General features: G+C 43.2%; 1 protein-coding gene across 1 annotated transcript in view; it reads left to right on the plus strand.

Moving 5' to 3' along the window:
- The window catches only part of TBX15 (T-box transcription factor 15), a gene marked incomplete at both ends in the record, with an annotated part of 90923 nt that extends 70366 nt beyond the window's left edge, over positions 1–20557 (plus strand). Inside the window, 2 exons of the mRNA XM_081113042.1 lie at positions 9783–9880; positions 19773–20557. Of these exons, the coding sequence (XP_080969168.1) occupies positions 9783–9880; positions 19773–20557 (883 nt within the window). The remainder of the gene's footprint in view (positions 1–9782; positions 9881–19772) is intronic.
- Between the last annotated feature and the right edge of the window lie 505 nt (positions 20558–21062).

Raw genomic sequence — 21062 nt, forward strand, 5'->3', positions numbered from 1 at the left:
TTTGAAAAGCTCCAAATTATCCGGTTATGACAATTTAATTATCACTAGCTGCCTGCAGGATCTGATGAGGGCGAGAATGATTAATGCCATTGTGCAGATGGGATGGATTGATGGGAGAGGATCTAGAGGATTATCTGTAAATCTTCTGGTGGTTTGTGCCAACATCAGAGCCCAGTTTGTCACCTTCCAACCGGTGCCTCATCTGTTGCCTTTCTCCTGCTAACAGAGTTCTTATGATCTGTGATCCTCCCCAGGCCTTTTGGACATTGAATGACTCATACAGACGAGCATGGTTTGACGAGTTGCATATAAATGTACCCCAAACATACGGATTACATTTCCTTTCAAAACACATGGGCTTAAAAATTAGGGGAAAAAGCGCTCAGCCAATGTTTTTTGGTTTTGCAGAACACAAAACATTTGTGGAATACTTTGGAGTCCCAGAATTTGCCAAACCTCAAACCAAAACACGTTCAGGTTTGTTGATCTCAACCCATCCTAGCGCAACGCAGAGGCCCAAGAAGGGAGAAGTGTCAGAGGAAGGATGAGGAGGACACAGCCACGTGATAGTCTCTTTAGATGCCTCGTGCCAGTCTCTGGCCCAGTAAGCCTTTCATTGCAGCACATCGTCCTGTGGCGGGGCTGACAGCAGTGCCCGCTGAGGGTAGCCAGGATGAGGATACTTATTTCCCATTCTTCCTTTTTCAATGTAAAGAGATATCCATGGAGAAATACTTCTGGCTTCTTGCCCCATCGTTTCCTCCTTCCCCTCAATGGGAACCAAGGGAACTGATCTGATTGCTGAGTCTGGGAGGAGGAACCCTTCAGGACCTGCTTGCCTGCAGAGAGCTGGCCTTTTGGGCTCTTTCCATTGTATGGTAAACCCAGCAGAAGAGGCCCACAGTTTGGGGGAGTAGCTTATTTCAGTGGAGTTCTAGCCCACTGATTCAGCCTTCATGCCTGTGCCATAATCTCCAGACACTTTTGCCAACAGTCAAACTGGTATTTTGGTCTCCATTGCATCAGGCTCCTAGGTCTTTCTTGGAAATTATTCTGAGTTCAAATAAGGATAAGAGGTGATATTCATGGGGTCTTCCAGAACCCCAATGGGAGCCTCAGTGAGTCCACTGTGTCAGTCCTGTGGTGTCACCATCATTGGAGCCTGTTGTGGTTCTCCTGCTTCTTTAGGAATCGTCATTCACACTCTGGTGTGAGAAGGTCATCACCCTTCAAACTCTACTTACGAAGCTTCAACTTTTTTTCATTTGCATGTAACTAGGTCCCTGATGAGAAGTCTCCACCAGAAAGACATGTGTGTGTGTTTGTGTGGGTGCATGTATGTGAATGCATGTGTGTTTGTTTGTGTTGTGGGGAAGAGTAGTAGTCATCTGGGCCTTTCAAAGTGGAAAGCCTCACTGATTTTGCTTCCAGACATGGTCTTTGCAATGGGTAGAAGATTTTATTTACTTCTATTGTTCCTCCTCCTAGATTTCTCAGAAATTATGTGGTCTAAATCTGGCTTTGGGTGGCGAGTGGGTCAATACATGCTTACCTTTAATCAGATCTAGCCCCAGGACACAATTTCCAGTGTTACCTCTGGGAGGAAACTCCTCCTGGGAGGAGACAGTAACACCCTCCTGTTTGGGGGTGGGGGGCGGGAGGTAGATTCCTTTAGCTTGAGATGACTGTTGTCTTTTATTCTGGGTTCTAGGACTCTGCCCCCTGCTGGAATGTAAGCTCCTTGGAATAAGACTACCTTTTTCAGCTTTCTATTTTTAGATTTTTTTCCTATAGTCATGTATACAGAGTAAAATAATACTTGTTTGTTTAGTACAAAACAGTAAACACATCTAGGGAATAGCAGAGAAATGAAAACCAGGAACTTTGGAGCGAGAAAGCCTTACCCCAACCAAGGCCGATGGGGAGCTAGCTTTGGACCAAATAAGAAGGGAAGAGAGAACGAATTTATAAATAGGCTTATTTTGAAAGACTAAATGCAATTTTGGCTCCAACCTGAGATAGACCGCTGCTGTGAGACACTGATTTATCCTAATTATGGATTAGCCACCCCTCTCACTCCCTGCCCTTCAGGCCAGCTGAGCTGGCTCTGGATTGTGGGGGCGTGTCTGCACTGCCTGGCTCCCTGGAAAAGGAGGACACCCAGTAGGTTTCAGAGTCTGTGAGCCTCAGGGAGGCAGGGGCCCCAGGGGCTGAGCCCAAGCACAGTACGATTTGGTTGAGAAAGGTCAGTAGCAAACTGAGAGGTAAAATTCCATCTTTGGGGGTTTGCCACCCCAGTGGGAAGCCTGTTCCAAAGAGAAGACAGAGGTCATGGAACTGCAGAGAAGAGGCTTCGCTCTGAGTGTCATGGCCCAGAAGCAGCTGTAGGAGGTGCGTCCGTCAACATGCTGGACAGTCCACTATGCTCAGCTAGAGGGAGCATTGTAACCACAGACCTTGCGCTGGGAGGGAGCAGCTGGAGGAGCAGAAAAGAGAGGGCTCCTGGGGCTCTCGGCACACATCTGATGTGAGAGCCTCTTTGTTGTTAGGGTGGCTGCCAAGATTTTCCAGAAAGCCCAAGTCAGCTTGGGAAATTTCATATAATTCCCAGGGACTTCATCCAAAGCAAACACATACATAAAAAAGGAGAGGATTGAAATTTTGATATGTCTGGGGACTGAGAGGTTCTATGAACTTGCTTTAAAAGTGCCATGAAGTCCACAACTCTGGGTCCTCCTCTGTCAACAGCCTCCATCCTGCCTTTGACCTTGTACTTTACCCTGACTTCCAGTCTCATTGCGTCTAAGACAACTGCAGAGGGGGGCTCTCTCGTGACGTGGTTTCCTCCACATGCTCCTAGCTGGCCTGGTGGTTCAGAAGCTGTGCTGTTGGTACCACGAGACGTCCCAGGTGGAGTGGCCCTTCTGTAGTTCAGGGAATTGGAATACTTTAGGAAAGTATCTTTTTTTCTAAGGGGTCCACTTTTGGAGGCTTGAACCAGGACACTCAAGTTCCACATCAGAAAGGAGCTGGTGGCAGGCCCTGAATGATGGGGAGGTTGGTTTATATGGGCAAATAGTTTTAATAGGTTGCCCCTCACTGAAAAGCGACAGAGTCTGCAGGATGAGGTGTAGGAAGCAATCTGAGTTTGAGCTAATTGTTGGCCAGCACTGTTGTTTGCTGGGAATGTGACTGGCTGGTGGCAGTCCGTCTGGGTGCCTAACGTCCCTTCGCATATTGTTTCAGGGGATGGTGATCTAAAAATGGAGCCATTGAATGCATTACAGGGGTGAATGTATTTGTTTGCTGGAAGAGGATGCAAAATGAGGCTCATATTTTAAGCCAAAGAAAGGAATCTCTACTGGTGGTGAGGAACTATTTGGGAGTAAGGAATTTTCCATGCCCCCTCTTAAGGAGCTGCTATCCTAAGGCCATGTTCATAGAGGGAGAGACCATCTCCCTGAGCATAGACAGGAACCCTTGTCAAGGTCTAGTCTAGCCCCTCCTCATAACACCCACTCAAGGTCGAGTGTGCAACTAGAAAGAGATCTGTGAGATGAGGAATTAGAGTGGCTGAAGTTCACAGACAGGAAAAGAAAAAGTCAGCTAGAAATGAGCCCTGGGCCAGTTCATCTTTGCTTATATCCTGCAAGAAACAGCTTTTCTTTGGGAGTTGGGGGAGGAGGTGTGCAGGGCGAATCTCCGTTACAACTGGTTAGTAGAGTTCTCTATTATAATCAGGCATCTCAAATCTTGTCTACACTCTAAACTATTAAACTGAACATACAAAGTTACTATGGTAAAATATCAGCAATTTTATACAGTTCAACCTCATGCATTTATTCATAGTCATATAAATAATAGTAATAATCATTTCATGTAGTATCTGTGGTCTAAGTCATCCACTTTTATCTCTGAGTTGGTCAGTACTGGTACAGTGTTACCCATTTTACTGATGGTAAAACTGAGTACAGTAAGATAATAGCTTTTAGAATTTGCAAATCCAGCAGGGATAGCATCCAGAAAATGTCGTCACCCTCCTCGCTAGGCACTGCTTGCCAGTCAACAGACAACTTCCCCCTTGTCCACCTCTAGTCCCCTGTTGCTCCTGAAGGCTCACGTAGCCAGCATAGAGCCAATGAGCTAACCACTTGCCTACTTTCAAAAGCATGGCTTTCCAAGTGTCTCACTTTCAATTTCTGTATTTTCATTTGTCCTCCCTAGAGCCATTGGCTGTATTTTTTTCCAGCCAATCTCCTCCTGCTCTTTCCTGGCAATCTTTCTAGCCTCCGTAGATTTTGCATACTCTTTTGTTATCCCTGGCAAGGGTAACATTTAGCTGAGCTATGGGAGTAATCAGTACTGGACTCCCTCTCTGGCCAGCGTGGCTGCATCTACAGTTCAAGGTAGCTGGCCCAGCACTGGACTCTGGCAGTTGCCTCCTGCCAGACTCCTCCTAGTCACCCAGGCCAGAGCTGTTCATCATGTCCCCTGGCTTACGGTATTTAACAATTTTCTCTGCCTTGTTATTTGTTCCCCCTCCTCCATCATGAACCTTTTCCACCATTGTCCTCTTGGCCATGTGGATTTGCCAAGGAAGGTTGGCAGCTGTTTTATTATCTATGGCTCTTGCCCAGCAATGGTGTCATCTAACAGAGTGACGTCTTTTTAATGGCTAACATATTGGAGTCTGAAATATCTGCAAGATAATGAGGCCTACAGAGGCTTGAGGGACACGTTTTTGGTTCTTGGAGGAGAGAATAAGAAATGGGATTAAGTAACACACAGATCCTTCCACATTCAGTCCAGAGCCAGAGGGCGGACACAGTTTTGAATTCCAGTGAAGTAAGAAGGTTTTCTCTTGTTTCAGGTTGTAACCTAAGCAGTTGGAGTGATTTCTTTTGCTTGAGTTAGACCAATGGTGCTCAAGCTTTCATTGTTTTCTCTCCTTTTGATATATTTTGTCTTTAATCAATCTGCATTTATTAGGTAACAATTAGGAGAGAGTAGTATCATGACCTCCATTTTACAGATAGGAGACTTAGGCATGAAGAGGTTATGTAATGTGGCCAAGCTGGCATGAATAAGCAGCAGGGCTGCAATCTGAACCCAGGCAGTCTGGCTCCAGAGCGTGTGTTCTTAACCACGATGCTAACCTGCCCCTCATGTGATTTAGTATTACCAATTTTTTTTTTTTTTACCAGTCATCTTTCATTAGGTGTTCATTACAATATGGAAGGATTCAGAGGTGCTGGGCGAAGGTCCTGATCAGGGATGTGGACTCCACATTGGGCCCTCTTCAGTGGTACATGCTTAGTGCTCATATTTGAGTTCCTTATAAGAACGGCAGTAGTTCAAAAACACATAAGCTGCCAGTACCATAGAAAGCTCAGCAATGTTCCCTTTCTTCTTCTGGTAGTAACCTCTTTGAAACACTCCAGGAATGCCTTCAGGGGTGGAATCCCACATCAGTATCCAGCTCGGCAGTTCCTGTATTTTGATATCCATTAGTTTCTTCTCCTTCAATTGTATGATTGACACCATCTTGGAGTCCAGGGTCAGTATTACCAAAGTAAAGTTAGACCATTCCAGTCAAATGCAAAGAAACTTAGTATTTTAGTTAGCTTGCTGTATGTTTTCATTGCTTTTTATTGTACTTCTTGAGGCAGTGAAAACTCTCTATGGACTGCCACTGCTACTTATTCAGACTCACAGGGGACAGGGTTCCCAAGGTGGAATCACTGTGTAAGAAACACTTTTAACTCAACTCCAAGCATTTGTCCACTGGACATCTACCTGCGTTTCCAAATTATAGGGCACATTAGTGACAACCAATTCATCATGGAGATATACTTTTTGTAGCATCTAAAGCCCAGTTTTGAATTTTGGCTTGTTTTGTTATGCCAATTTGCAGACCTCTAGTTGGGAGGTCTTTTAAGATTATCCCCACACAACAAATACTCTGAGGAATCTATCTAGGTGTCAGAGCTGATTCCAGATCCAGCAAAGGAGAAGGATGCGTGGAAGGTTTGACCTCACCTTGGTGGACCAAGGGAGGATAAGAAAGTTGAGATACAGTAATGAGATCTGAAAGAACAGTATGTTCTTGTTTTGTGTCTTTTCAAATGTTGGAACAGGAAGAAAAAGGAAAGGAGCTCAAAGACACAGTACTACCCATTAGATAAAATCCAAGCACTTAACATGGAATAATTATCTATGGTTCCCACATCCCCCCACCCCCATCTTGCTGAATTATTTTCAGTTCCCAGAACATGCCTTCTTTTTCATACTTCCAAGTCTTTGCATATATTGCTAGCCTCACTAGGAAAGCTCTTTCTGCCTCTTGTCTGTGGAGAAAACTGTTGAGTACCCTTTAACATGAAGCTTAAATAACTGGCCTTTTATGGATTCTTCCTTGAGTTTTCAGGCATATTAAGTACTTCTTGCTCAGAGCTCCATGGCATCTATATAACTCCGGTGTCGGTAGCATTTGTCACAGTTCAGAAATAGTCATTTATGTGTGCTCTTTTTGTTGAAAAGAACACACCTAAAGGGTAAAAGATCTTGTGTCTTTTTTACCTTAATATCTCCGAACTTAGAATAATTGTCTCCTGGTTGATAACTTGTTTATGTCTTCAAGATCCTGATCAGTAGACTTCCCTTAGCTCTTGACTGTCTTCTATTGAGAGATAACCAATGGTTTTATCAAATTCCTAGCATATGTTCCCTTTGTTACCAGCAAATAGGATGGGGAAAGAGTCAGAAGGAAGAACTACAGAGGAAATAAATAGAAGAAACATAAAAAGCAGCTCTTTATTTCAAGAAAAGAAGCAGAAATCATGCACTGGTGTGCTACCTAACAGGCTCATGAATGTAGTTGTAATTGTTATAACTGTCAAATATTTGCTGAACTCCAAAGGGATGGCCCCAACATTTTTTTTTTTTTGAATGAGAAGGTTGAAAGAATATTTCTTCACAGCCTGGCTGTTTTTCCAAATCAGTTATCTCAAGGCACAATCAATTTGGAAAAGAGCTCTTTGGCTTGCTTCCTCTCTTTCTCTTTTTCCCTCCTCTTCAGCACATTCTGTTGGTTTGGCCAAGGAGCAGATTGAAAAGTCTAAAAAGACAAGGCCTGGAAATCAAAGAAGTAATTACAGCCAAAGGACTAAACAAAGAGGGTTTGGGTATGGCCCCTGTTGTCACTGGAGCAAACAGCGAAAAGTAAGCAAGAGGGCGACACTTGCCAAGTTGATCATCTCTGATTGGAAACCTCAGCGATGACATCAGTCTCCGGTGTGCAACAAACCCAGAGTGGCTCACCATGTGGAACATGTTGATGATATGTGGTTACCTAAGACCACTTTTTTTTTTTTATTTGTTAGACAAATAATTCACATTTAAGAACCTTGAGATAAAATTCTGCAAAAAATAGGGTTTACTGATGATGAATAAGTAAACAATGAGTTACACAGGATAAACTTTGAAAAGACATCCAAATGGCTGAAGATGTAAATAAGTGGTTGGCAAGGACTCTTGTAAGAGATGATGAGGGTGGAACTATTGGCCTCGGCTAAGGAGACTCAGACTCTGTTCAAGGTTAGAAATTCCATGACCGGAACGGAAGAAACCAAAGGAAACCAGAGTCAAGAAAGGCATAATCAATAGAAATGACTCCCAAATCTCCAGTGCTAGAGGATTCCTTCTGTCTTCAGAGTTTTGATTTTACATCAAATTTTTCCCCCCCAGTTTTAGGCTTTGAAACTGAATGCGCGTTAAAGTTCATGAAATAATGACTCATACCACTGAGATCTTGCCAAGTAACAGGCATTGTGCTAAGCACCGGGACATAAAAAACCCCCAATGAGATCTCCAAGTAAACACACTAGTAGTGAGACAGGCGAATTATTTAATACTTATCTTGCCACGGCACTTCACCAAATCCTGATATATAGAGCTATATTTTCTAACAACTAGATCTAGCCAACGAAGCTTAATGATGAGGTTTGAGGACAAATAAGAGGTGGCATACAGTAAACAAATATAATTTTTCTACAAAGAGATATACTTTGAGTACATAAATAGATTCTAATAGATCTGTTAAAAAACTGAATATTTCCCTTGGGAAATACTCCAACAGAGGCTGGAGAACCATCCAAACGGTATCATCGGGTGACACCCAACATCCCTCCGGTTTTTAAATCTAGGATTCTGGAACTCAGTCTTTCAGGTGGACTTTAGATTTGGATAAATGATAAATGGTCACTATCCTATATACAGTTGACTGCTTTAAATAAAAATATCAATAAATTTGCCACAGGTTTTTTTGCCTGTTATGAAAGTGAAATAATAGTTAATTTTCTATTTTTTTTAATGAAATAATATTGAAAATATTATCAGAGTGTTATTGGTACTTTACAGTCTTCTATCACCTTATTGTGAAATGAAAAGGGACTGCTCCTTGTTCTTGAGCTAATATTGTTACCATCATTGATACATGTTCTTACAAAGAATGAAATAGAGGAGGTCAAACAATAAATAGCTCATCATTTATAGTAAGCCTCCCATGCCACCAAAGGGAACCCTAAGATATTCTGATGGGCCACAACATTCCAAAGCAAGGCAGTAAGACCCAGTCTGTCCTGTTTCTTAAATTCAGCAAGGCTCAATGTGGCTGTACCTGCCTATCCCCTTAGTATTCGAATGTCCTAATTGCTTGGACTCTTTCTCTCCACAAATAGTTTCATGTACTGTATTCAACATTAATGTAAGGTGACTATGTGGAGATGTCTTCTATTCCTACTTTTAGCAGATTAACAGCTAATAAACACCATGCAACACCCTCTCCTCCCCACCTCTTCTAAAAATACAGTGTTTGATTTGCCAGCATTGGTGTATTTAAAGCCTCCAAGATTCCAGAGAAGACTTGAGAAAGTTAACTGTGCAAGTAAGGCATGTTCAGAGAGGAAGTTCCAATACAAAAAGCCAATCAGTTTATCAGCAGCTCATCTGAGAAGAACCTCAGGGTATTTTATAGTGATTTAAGAAAAGGATATTTGTTCTCACTTAAAATAAAACTCACTTTCCTCTTGGGATGCAAGACAGAAGAGAACTCTGGAAATGTATTACCTGGGGAGATAAGTTTCATCTCAAGCGGGAAAACTTGTCTTTTCCAGGAAGGGACACCATGTTATATTCCAGTGACTTATGCCATTTCTCTACCCTCCTCCATAGTCCCTAGACTTCCCTTCCTCTACTTAGACAGAAGCAGTTAATTCTAAACAAAAGTCAATAATCAGAAGCTGTGTTTAAAACTTTAAATGAAACCCCATCTAATACTCTATTTTGATGATATGTAACATCCGCAAAAAAAAAAAATGTCTGAGATAACCTGGTTATGTTAAAATGATGTCCGTCAACACCTCATATAAATGATACAGACTTTACTGAAGGGTGAAGTAGCTACTCTCTGCCTAAGTCTACTCATGATATTTGTGACCCTGACCTTAACTTGTTCTTTTTCTCATGCAGACCAAACCTCCTTTGAAGGAAGGTCAGGGTGAAAATCCATTACAATTATGACTTGCTTGCAAATAATCTTCTTCTTCCTCTGGCCACCCAGTGTCACGTGTGCCTTGTGGTCTTCCTGATTAGTTTACTGGTGTTGCTGTCTCTCAGTGCTTCTGTATATACCACCTGCCAGAAAAACCACCCAGGCCCTGTAAAAAGTCAGTGTGTTTCTTGGGATTATTTACGACTTCCTTTACTGGCTTTTCTCTCTGCAGAACCGGACTGGAAGCCATCATGGAGACTTATGCGTTCTGGAGACCCCCTGTACGCACACTCACCTTTGAGGATTTCACCACCATGCAAAAGCAGCAAGGTAAAGCCCTGGGCAAAGCCTCTGCTCAGAGGTAGGGCCAGGGAGGGGGTGGGAGCTGAACTAATATAGCACATCTAGCCCCAAGCCCAGCCCAATTTTCCCGGAACGAAGATAATTTGGTAGCTCTGTAAAAACCAGAGCATCAACACTTGCACAAACAGGCCAGTTCCAGCTTTTCACCTGGCACCCCAAATTCTCTCTCCTTCTCAAAGCAAGGTTATACATTCATGATTATGATGGTGGTGAAATCATTTCCATCACTAAGCATTCATGAAGCCCTTGGCATTGGAAGAGGTCTTCAGAATTACTTCACTTATTCCTCATGGCAGCCTTATCAGTTCTCTTGTTCTAGCTTTGTGGATGAGAAAAAACTTAGCTTTGGCTTCAGCACTGACCTACGAAGCAGGAGGTCACGGTTTGATTCCTGGTCAGGGCACATGCCTGGGTTGCAGGCTCAGTCCCCAGTTGGGGTGTATAGGAGGCAGCCTATCAATGATTCTCTCTCATCATTGATGTTTCTATCTCTTTCTCACTCTTCCTCCCTTTCTCTAAAATCAATAAACATATATTAAAAAGACTGCCAAACTTAGCTTTGGACAATGGGAATAAATCACTCCAGGTCTGAAAGTCAGGAGAGGGCTGCCTGAATTGGTAGCTTGTGCTCTCTCCTTGGCTTATGTGGGACCTGCCCCTCAAGTTGATGTGGTAGGTAGAGTCCCCTTCCCCCACGGCTTTGTGCTTTTCACCCAGTTTCGAATATCCCTTCCCTCACAGCTTAGGTTCATAAACCTGTGGCCACGTGTATAGATGGCTCCTGGGCTGATTTCACCTCCTTTTCTCCATCTAGTCAGTGACTCTCCCAGGAGCAACACTCATTCATCTGGGTACCAGAGTGAAAGCTTTCCACTGTGTCAGACACCTTCTGAGTCTCCCTCTCCAGTCTTTTCTTGCTCAAAAGTGACCGATCAAAATGATAGATTAAGCCTATTCTGTTCCATCAACAGGCCACCGTTCACAGAATTCTATCTTTGAACTTGTGGCTCTGTGATATGGGAGGCCATTCTAGGACTTGACAGTTCATTAAATTACATTCCCTCTCAGGGGAGCTCCTGGCAATCTATATACTAAAAAGGGTTTGTAACATAAAACACTGAAATGTCTCAGGTTTTATGATGAATAACAGAGATTAAAAATATAGGCTCTGCAATCAGACAGTGTGGGGTAGGCTCTTCTCACTGTTCCTTCCTAGCTTTACAAACTTGAGTCAAGTCCCTCATCTTTTCTGACAGTTTTCTCATCTGGAAAAAGGGAGAATATAATAGAATTCTTATAAGGACTAAAGGAAATGCATTTAAAAAGACAGAAAGCACTCAGTACATGCTAGCTCTCATCATCATCATCTCACCACCACCATCATCAAACCTATGTCTCTGTATATGGATACCTAAGAGGAAGATGAATCAGGGGCAAGAGATGTCGCTTTTCTAATGATTATTCAAAACATGATGAGCCCATTCATCTTAATTGGCATCTAGTGAGGCAAATGATCCAGAATTCCCATTTCTATTTTTATAAGTGGAAGAGACTTCCATTTCATATGAAGTGACTTGCTCCGCATAAAGCTTTAGTAGAAGCAGGTCAATAAATATTCAGAGTGTTATACTTCTTTAAAAATTCTCACCCAAGGACATGCTTTTATTGATTTTAGAGTGAGAAGAAGAGAAGGGGGGGAGGGAGAGAAACTTCGACTGGGGATCAAACCCACAACCTGGGTATATGCCCTAACCCGGAATAGAACCTGTGACCTTTCGGAGTATGGGACAATGAACTACACTGGCCAGGGCCAGGGTGTTATACTTCTTTTAGTCTTTCATGGCCCTTTTGAGGCATAGGTTTTTTGGGCAGGTGCAGCAATGGGAAACTGCATGAGTTGTTTAGGTATACAATATCTCAGGTTTCATGGTGTTTCTACTAAAAATTTATCAATACAAAGACTTATTGCTGATACTTTGCAAAGAATGGTTTAAGAGAAATTGAACTTTTGAAGTAAAATGTCACACTTATTCAGTGACTCCCTTTTTCATCAGTGGGGGGAGAATGAGCCTGAATTATTGGATACATATGGCAGTGGGATGGGCTGGAGGAAAAGCCAAGACTTTATTTAACTGAAATACATTTTTGAACCATACACTGAACTTGATCCAGATTTTCATTATTAAAATATATGTTAGTTTCTTGACGTTAACAAAGGACATAAAAGTAACAATCCCCATTTCCTCTTCCTTTAAGAAGTAAGAATTTCAGTAACTGTGGACAGTATCACTCATAAAATGAAGTCAGAGCCATCTGTGTTGAACTGTTTTTGTGTCTTAGAAGAAGTACAGAGTGGTGAATTTCTAGAGGAAACTTCAGTGGCAGACCGATTGTGTAGCAATTACCTTTTAGTGAGTATATTGACAGTGTGGGCACTGAATCTAACATCCAAATGATGACTGACTCACCAAAGTGTCCATATTACCTCACTGCTTCAAACACATGACTCTCTGGCATGTCACATACATGGCCCAAGGCAGTTTTGAAGCTGCTGCTGCTACACCAACCTAACTGCTGGATGAGGTCAAGGGTGCTTCATTCATTCTGCCCTTGCTTAATTTTTATTATGTTTTATTAAGATCCACTTTTGATAAATTTCAAGGAAAGCACTTAGTTGAATTAGCCACAGGTTGTAAACCTAATCCTTCTGTTTTTAAAAACATAGTGAATGGGCGTCCTCATTGTTTTCTCTTATAAGAATGCATGGGATTCAGTGTCCTCTGCCTTTTGCACAAAAAGAAACCGAGGCATAGAACAGTCTTGTACCATATCTGCAGTTAAGTGGTGGAAGAACTGAGTTGAGAACTCCAAAGTGGATCTCCTACTTGACAGGACAGTTTCCACCAGACCACTTTATCTTTCCTCATTCTACCTTAGTACAGCTTTAATTTTCTATTACAAAATGTAGTTTATTCTTCCAGTTGATGGCTTATTGTTCAACAGCTTATGCAATAACTTTCAATAGGTCCATATTTCATTTTAATGAAGTCAAGTGCTTGGTCTAACCTTCAGACATATTCATGTAGAATTAACAAGGGAGTTTATATTTTTGGAGAGTCTGGGGGTAGAAATTTTATTTCAGGAATGGCTTCTTGTTGAACACTGCTAGTGACAGGGCCAAAATGAACTAACCAACTAAGTTATGCTTGGGGAAGTTGACTGAGACAATACAGAGACAGAAGAAAAGAAATAACAGCCCAGGTTAGTTACAGCCAAGTCCAATCCTGTTTTCCCGATGATGTTCAGATATTGTTCTGATAATGATGTTATAATGACATATATGATGGAGCTATTTGTATGGCCCAAACTGAGAGTACCTTTGTGAGCAGTGTCTCCAGGTATATCTGACAACTGTAGTGCTAAAAGGAACCCTCCCGGACCAGTGACACCGGAGCTACAATATGTCTCCATCTGTGGAAGTGAGAACTGCTGTTGACAGAAGCCCTCCCTCTCCTCAACTGATAGCAGACACCACTAGGCAGATTTCAGCACCATTGGGTGTTTTAATGTTTGTGAGGTAGCTGAAGTTAGGATTATGAGGGTCTCTGTTGGTTTTTGGGATTTGTTTTAATTAGAGGTTGGTTAGTGAGAGGAATCAGTTACTGAGCAAATTTATACTAGTAAGAGATTGGGAAAGGAGAACAGTTGAATGGGTAGCAGCCTTTGAACTACTGTGTGATCACTGTAATGATTCAAAAATAGCTGATTTAACTTATCACTGAGATAAGGAATAATGCCCATGAGGAGCTCATGACAAGGATTGGAGAACATTTTAATTATCACTAAAACCAACAGTTACTGGTTACATTTTCTATTTTGTTCCAAAGTCCCTTATACTCAGTGTGTCCAAAAGTGATTCTGATTTACCTCACAGATTTGGCGCCCTCTCCTGGAGGAAGGACACCACCATCCATTAATCCCCCACCATATCCAAACATTACCAAGTTCTTAGATCCATCCACATCTTAATTTCCCTTGCTACCACCCTACTCCCAGGTGTCATCATTTCTCATTTGAGTTTATTCTCAGGCTCCCAGGGGTGGTAACCAAGCTGCCAGCAACCCTGGATATACATTTTTTTTTTAGGTTTGAATCTGTTGGGAAGGTTATGTGCCTCTCTCCTAACATTTCTAGCCAAAATCCCACTGAGTCTCATGGACTCTAATTGAGTCACCTGAACCAATTGCTGAGGCAGTGGGGGCGGTGAACGTGATGCCTGGATTGTCCAGATGCAAGTCACGTGCTTTTCCGAGTCATGTGCTTTTCCAGGAGGCTATGCAAAGGTCAGATGTACACTGCAGCAAGGAAGGCAGTAAAATAAGTAGCAGAGAAAAAACAAGTTTATGGAAGGTGAAAAAAATAGGGGCAGTCCACCTAGGGAGTGTGGAAGGCATAAAACAGGCCATCTAAGAAACAGAAGGACCAAGGTGAAGAGTGAGAATTGGGCAACTATATAAAATGCTGTTTTTAGGGGAAGAGGTTTGGATCTGTGCATATCTTTAAGCTTTATAGAGAAGGATGCACTAGGAGTCTTTCTAGACTGAAACCACACAATTCCCATTAGTGCTCTAATGTTTCACCTTTGCACACTGAGCGGGGTACTGATTTCCACTAAGGGTAATTCCTTGGTTGGGATGCACAGGGCTGTGATCATTAAACTTTATGGCTACTGGGTTGATTCCCTGGAATCAGTCCACAGGATGCTGACATTTTACCTCTTACCTGTTTGAAAGCCTCAAAGAAAGCCACTCAAGGACACATAGCGAATCAGCACTTCTCAGGGACAGGTGCCATCGAGTTCTATGAGAGGGGTGCCTGGCTCATGGAACCAAGTAATTACATGGAAATCTATTCTTTCCTAGCTCAGATGGGGTTTTGTTTTACCATTTTTAAGTTTTATTTTTTTGGGGGGGATGGGGAAGCACAACAAACTGAACCCAAAATGAAGCTGTATGTGAAAGCCTCCATATTACAGTCTGGAAGTGATCAATTTAAAGATGCAAAAGTCAGCAGGTTTGCTATTCAGGATTTTCACGGTCACATTTAACTGTCTTCATAGTGCACAAGTATATTCTGGGCTATTGTCTTCATATGGAATCCCTGCTACACATGGATTCTTTTTGGTTATTTTGGCTATTAGCCTTGAATATTGGAGCAAATTAAAGTCGAGTTTGAATGTTAATGAACACCTCCTCACTTTGGTCAACAAACTAGGGTGCAGAAAGGTAGAGTGGGTGGAGGATAGGTCCTGGAATGCCAGAGGGTTTTTGGTTACTTAGGACATTATGTTTTTAAAAACATTATATTAGTTTCAGATGTACAAAACAGTGATTTGACATTTATATACTTTACAATGTGATCACCATGGCAAATCTAGTCAATATCTGTCCCTATATACAGTTATTACAATATTACTGACTATATTCCCTATGTTGTACAACCCTGCTCATTTATATGTGGAATCTAAGAAACAGAACAAACTAACAAAACAAAACAGACTCACAGAGACAGAGAACAAACTGATGGTTGTCAGAGGGGAGAGGGATAGGGGGATGGGTAAAAAGGTGAAGGGGATTAAGAGGTACAGACTTCCAGCTATAAACTAAATATCATGGCCATTACATTTGAATCACCTCTCAGAAGTGGATTAAGCCCTTTGGGTAGACTCAGTGGTCTTCATCCACTGGGAAAAGTATCCATCTATCTATTTGTGTTCAATTCTGCTTTGTTTGATCTGAGAAGAGATGGCGACATAGGGCATCTAGTGTCCATGGGGGCAGAGCTCAGTGGGGAGGGGCCAATATTCAGAGAGGAAACAGAGTTGGGAATATGGCCCTTGTGAGTCCATAGCTGTCACGTGCCCAGTGATCTGTCTTCTAGCAGTTACATCGGGGCATCTACCTATGACACAGTGCTCACCAGTGCAGAGGCCGAGCTGCTCAACTCCATGGACAGAGGCCAACATCTGTGAGCCATCTCAACAGAACCCAAATGCACCAAGATTCCCTTCTCCTTCCTTCATTCCTTCAATCGTACAAGGGAAGAAGAAAGGAAACAAATATTTAATGCCTATATATACTTTGTAATATATATTATCCCATCTATTTCTTAAAACATCCCTACCAGGTAGAGATTCATAATTCCATTTACATGGAGAGGCTAACTTGCTAAGCCAGAAAAACATCTGGAATTAGAACTGAGTTTGTTTGACTCCATAGACTATGTTCATCATTATGTAAAGTTTAAATCAAGACCCTAGAGCAGTTGGACCTGGCGGGCAGAGAGGGGATGAGGGAAGCACGCTTTTCTCCGAGAGGCAGTTCCGACCCCTCTGTATCAGCGTGGCCTGGCCTCCCACTCTGCCCAAGCTTCTCTGCGATGAGAAGTGTTGAAATGCACAGGGAGGGTGGCCTGCCTCCTTACACTTACTTAGCACTTGGCTGGCACTCCCAATCTTGTTTAACAGCTGACAAGTTGTTAGATCATAACAGTAAAGACTTCTCAGTATCTCGGGTTGGTTCTCTGCAAAATGCATACCATGGTCTTCTCTATTGGACTTTGAAAACTTGCTACTATCTGTACTAAGCACATTGGAACATTTCTTCAAAGCCAACAGAAGCATCGTGACCTCTCGGACAGGTTTGCTCTCCCCACTTCAAACACTAGTTCATATGGGGGGCTCCCACCCCCTGAAGCTCAGCAGGCCACCAAGTCTCATTTCCAGTTGAGTATCGTTTAAAAGCCAAAGCAAGCTGACTACAAACTTTTTAACATGTGCCTCTCATCTGCTCAGCAGAAATCCCTGTAACTTGTTAATAGTTCCCGTCTTATTTTTTTGTAGTGAAACCAATTGAGGGCTTAAATCAGTACCATTCGTTCCATCTTGGGTCACCCGAAAAACCCATTAGAGTTGTAAAAAGTCATCTGCTCCATCCTCCACTTCCTGCTGCAGGGTGAGGGCCAGTGCCTGGTGAAGCCTACCTGGAGCAGGACATTGCAATGCCCTGCACAGGGGCCCTCGGGGGGACTGCATAAACACCAGACCTGGGAGAGCAAGGACGGGCTTCCAAAGAGAGGAGACCAGATACAGAGCCCATAAAACACAACCCTCTTTACAGCTGGAGTCGAGTTTCTCCATTTGTGCTGTAGCAATTATTTCACGGAAGCTCACAGCATTTGGGGTGAAAGATAAGGAAAATGCCTCTAAGAGGAACTATAGGCTTACAGAAAACAAATTCCCAAGCTTCCTGTAAGGCCCTGCAGGCTAGGCATTCAGAGATACAAAGACAAGATGCACCAGAGGTTTTTTCTCACTCTCCCCAGTCTTCCCTTCCAGAATGCCTTCGTTCTATTAAAAGGATTCCTGGAAAGGATTTGTTATTGGCTATTCGCACTTTAGCATCAATTGAATTCTCAGACACAAATGTAATTTTAAGAAAAACAAACTGAAGTCTATCAGTTCAAGCCCCTCATTTCACAGGTGAGAGGAATGAAGAGGTAGCCCACCTCGCCCGTGGTCATGAGCTGGGTAGATGGAATCAGGCTTGGTGCTCTTCCTACCATGGTCGGCTGCTGGCTGATGTCTTCCAGAAGTAGTTACAATATTGGCCTTATCTCAATTTATGGAATAAAAGTCTTTGTTACCTCTCTTAAAGGAATTTAAGGCATAAACAAGAAACCAGGAAGGTGAATTTCCTGAAATGACTTTAAAATCAGCAGCTATTTATAACTAATCCAATTCTACCTTAGAAGCTCATTGGGGAAATTACTAGTATTTTGACCAAGGAGAGATATTAGTTGGGCTCTATAAAAATCTGACACTGAAAAGAACTATTAAGAACTAAATTTGTATTTTTACATCCAACACTATTACCATTTCTGCATATGTAGGCTGAGGCCTTTCTTTTCCTGTTAAAAATGAACTTTTGGCTTCTCTTTGAGGTATCTGCTTCTTTATGTGCAAATCTGGGCCATCCTCTCTGGTACCCTATCGGTGGTTTCTTTGCATCCCAATATCTGGAACCTGCTGGTTTTCTTCACATTTCCCTCACTGATAAAAACTTTATTTCTGCTTCTTTCCACTTAAAATGTCCTTGACCCTTTTATAACAGTCCAGGTTCTTAAGAGTCCCTACATGAGTTGTGGGTGACCTTGGGGAATCATAGCTCACTATCATTCTGGGGAACTCCCAACCTTGCCCTGAAGGAGGAGCTCCACCATGGTAGATTCCCTATGGAAGACAAAGCAGCTGCTCATTCTAGAGAATTCAAAGGAAAGGTCCAACAGCCCCAGAACCCAACCACTGTCTTGAACTTCCAATGGGGAGACAGGAAGTGGAGGCTTGAGAAGGTCCTTTTTGGTCTTCTTAAACTATCTGAAGGCAAAAGCAGGTTGTATTGAACTGGCCCTTCGCCTGTTGGTGCACCTGCCACCAGTCCAGTTCTAATATCCACATGTCACAAGAGCCCTTTCAGATCCAGATCCAGGGGCTTTATGAATTGAAAGGGACCAAGAGGCCCTCTAACCCAATATGTGCTCCCTAGACCAGCAGCATCAATATCACCTGAGAACTTACTGGAAATGCAAATCCTCAGGCCCTGCCCCAGACCTAGAGAATCAGGAACCCCGGGGGGTGGGGGGTGGGGGTGGTCAGTGATCTGGGTTTCAAGCCCTCCATGATTCTCAAGCACACTTGAGTTTAGTGATCACTATTCCAGTACTTAGAAATAAGGAATTTGGGTTGTATCACTGGTTCTCAACTAGGGCTGCACATCAAAATCACTTGGGGAACTTTAAGGCCATATGAATATGGAGGTTCCATGCTCAGAAATTCTCATTTAGTTGGTTTGAGGTGGGATTCTGGAACTTAAGAAATTTTTAAAGCTCCTCCTACCTTGAGAACCACTGATCTAACTCAAGTTATCATCTTCTAGATAAGGAAACTGAAACTCAGAGGGGAAAGTGATATGCCTAGGGTCAGATGGGGGGTGGTGTGGTGTAACCAAGCTGAGATCTCTAGACTTTACTGCCTGATTGGCTCTTGTCCTGGCAAATATCCCAAACCCAAAGATGGCATTTGCAATATTTGTTCCAGGCTTTGAAACTGGGCAGGCTTTTATAAAAGGAGACTTTGTTTTGGTGAGCTTTGCTTTATGCTTAATCTCGCTCTTGCAATTGTGCTCATAATGTATTTCATGACAGAACTGCAATCCCATACCTCAGTTCCCACTACCTGGGCCACTCTGCTCAGCCCTCCCAGGCCTCAACCTTGACTTGGCCCACCTTGCCCCAAGTACTCCATTTCCTCTGCGATTAAGACCCTGAGATTTGGTATTCTATATTTTTAGCTGGAAGTCTAAATATGGTGAAGCAAGCAACAGTGCCCAATTAAAATACATATATAATGCATTTCCACCGAGAATGGGAAAAGTTGAGCTACTGGATTTCAGTGCTGATTACGAGGTCTTACTGGAAAATGAGGTTGATGGCAAAGTGAATATTAGAAGGCTTATTATTATTTTTTCTGAAAAGCAAGACTTACTTCACAGAGAAACAAGAGTTTGGTATTCTTTTCTGTCACCCTCTTTGTCCTCTTTTTGGGAGAGGACACGCACACACACACACACACACACAGGTGTTATCACTTACCGTAAGTTTGCTGAGCTAAGAGAAAACTGGTTCTGTAAAAATCAGCCCATCTTGGACATTTGAGGGTACCTCCTGCATGGCTTGCATCTGGCCTAGACAGACTCGACTTAAAAGGCCTTTGTCTCAATGGAATTCATGTTTTATTTTTCAGGGGGCAGCACAGGCACTTCCCCGACCACCTCCAGCACTGGCACACCATCCCCTTCAGCTTCTTCTCATATTTTATCTCCATCCTGTTCTCCTCCAACTTTTCATCTGGCCCCCAACACTTTCAATGTGGGCTGCCGAGAGAGCCAGCTGTGCAATCTGAACCTCTCTGATTACCCGCCCTGTGCCCGAAGCAACATGGCTGCCTTGCAGAGCTACCCAGGGCTGAGTGACAGTGGCTACAACAGGCTGCAGAGTGGCGCTGCTGCAGCCACTCAGCCCTCCGAAACCTTCATGCCTCAAAGGACTCCATCCCTGATCTCAGGAATACCAACTCCTCCCTCGTTGCCTAGCAACAGCAAGATGGAAGCCTACGGTGGCCAGCTGGGGTCCTTCCCCACTTCCCAGTTTCAGTATGTCATGCAGGCAGGCAATGCGGCCTCCTCCTCCTCCTCGCCACACATGTTTGGGGGTGGCCACATGCAGCAGAGCTCCTACAATGCCTTCTCTCTCCACAACCCTTACAATCTGTACGGATACAACTTCCCCGCTTCCCCTAGGCTGGCTGCCAGCCCAGAGAAACTGAGCGCCTCGCAAAGCACTTTACTCTGTTCTTCGCCTTCCAATGGGGCCTTTGGAGAGAGGCAGTACCTGCCCACGGGGATGGAGCACAGCATGCACATGATCAGCCCTTCGCCCAACAACCAGCAGGGGGCTAACACCTGTGACGGCCGGCAGTATGGGGCGGTCCCAGGCTCCTCCTCCCAGATGTCGGTACACATGGTTTAAAGGCCAGTCCAACTAGCAGCCAAGGCCCCAGAGTCTCCATGGGCACCTCCTCCTCTTTAGGAGCCCAAGGCCCTTGAAACACAGGAACTGCATATATATGTATTTTTTTTTTTTCTGGAGGAGGAAAGCATATGCCCAAGAACAAGAGACACTGAAGCCACTGAAGTACACTCATGATGGAATCATCTTCAACCCAGTGGCCATGCTCCTGCCTTCCGAAAGCTTAGTTTTATAAAGCATCGTCTACTCCAGAGTGTTCTTTGAAGAAACTGAATAATCATTTTATAATAATGTTAAGGGAGATGCTAGTGTCTTGCAGCCATGAAGTTAGCCACACACACATACAGAATGACCCATACATACATACATGCATGCATACACACATATGTTCACACAGACTCATACACACATACATATACATGCACATAGACTCAGAACTGGGTGAACTCTGTGGAGGGAGGCCCGCAATGGGTATTTTCGCCGAGAATTGTCTGTGTATGACACT

The sequence above is a fragment of the Myotis nattereri genome (genome assembly GCF_964212035.1).
Source record: "Myotis nattereri genome assembly, chromosome: 18".
In the NCBI taxonomy this organism is placed as follows: domain Eukaryota; kingdom Metazoa; phylum Chordata; class Mammalia; order Chiroptera; family Vespertilionidae; genus Myotis; species Myotis nattereri.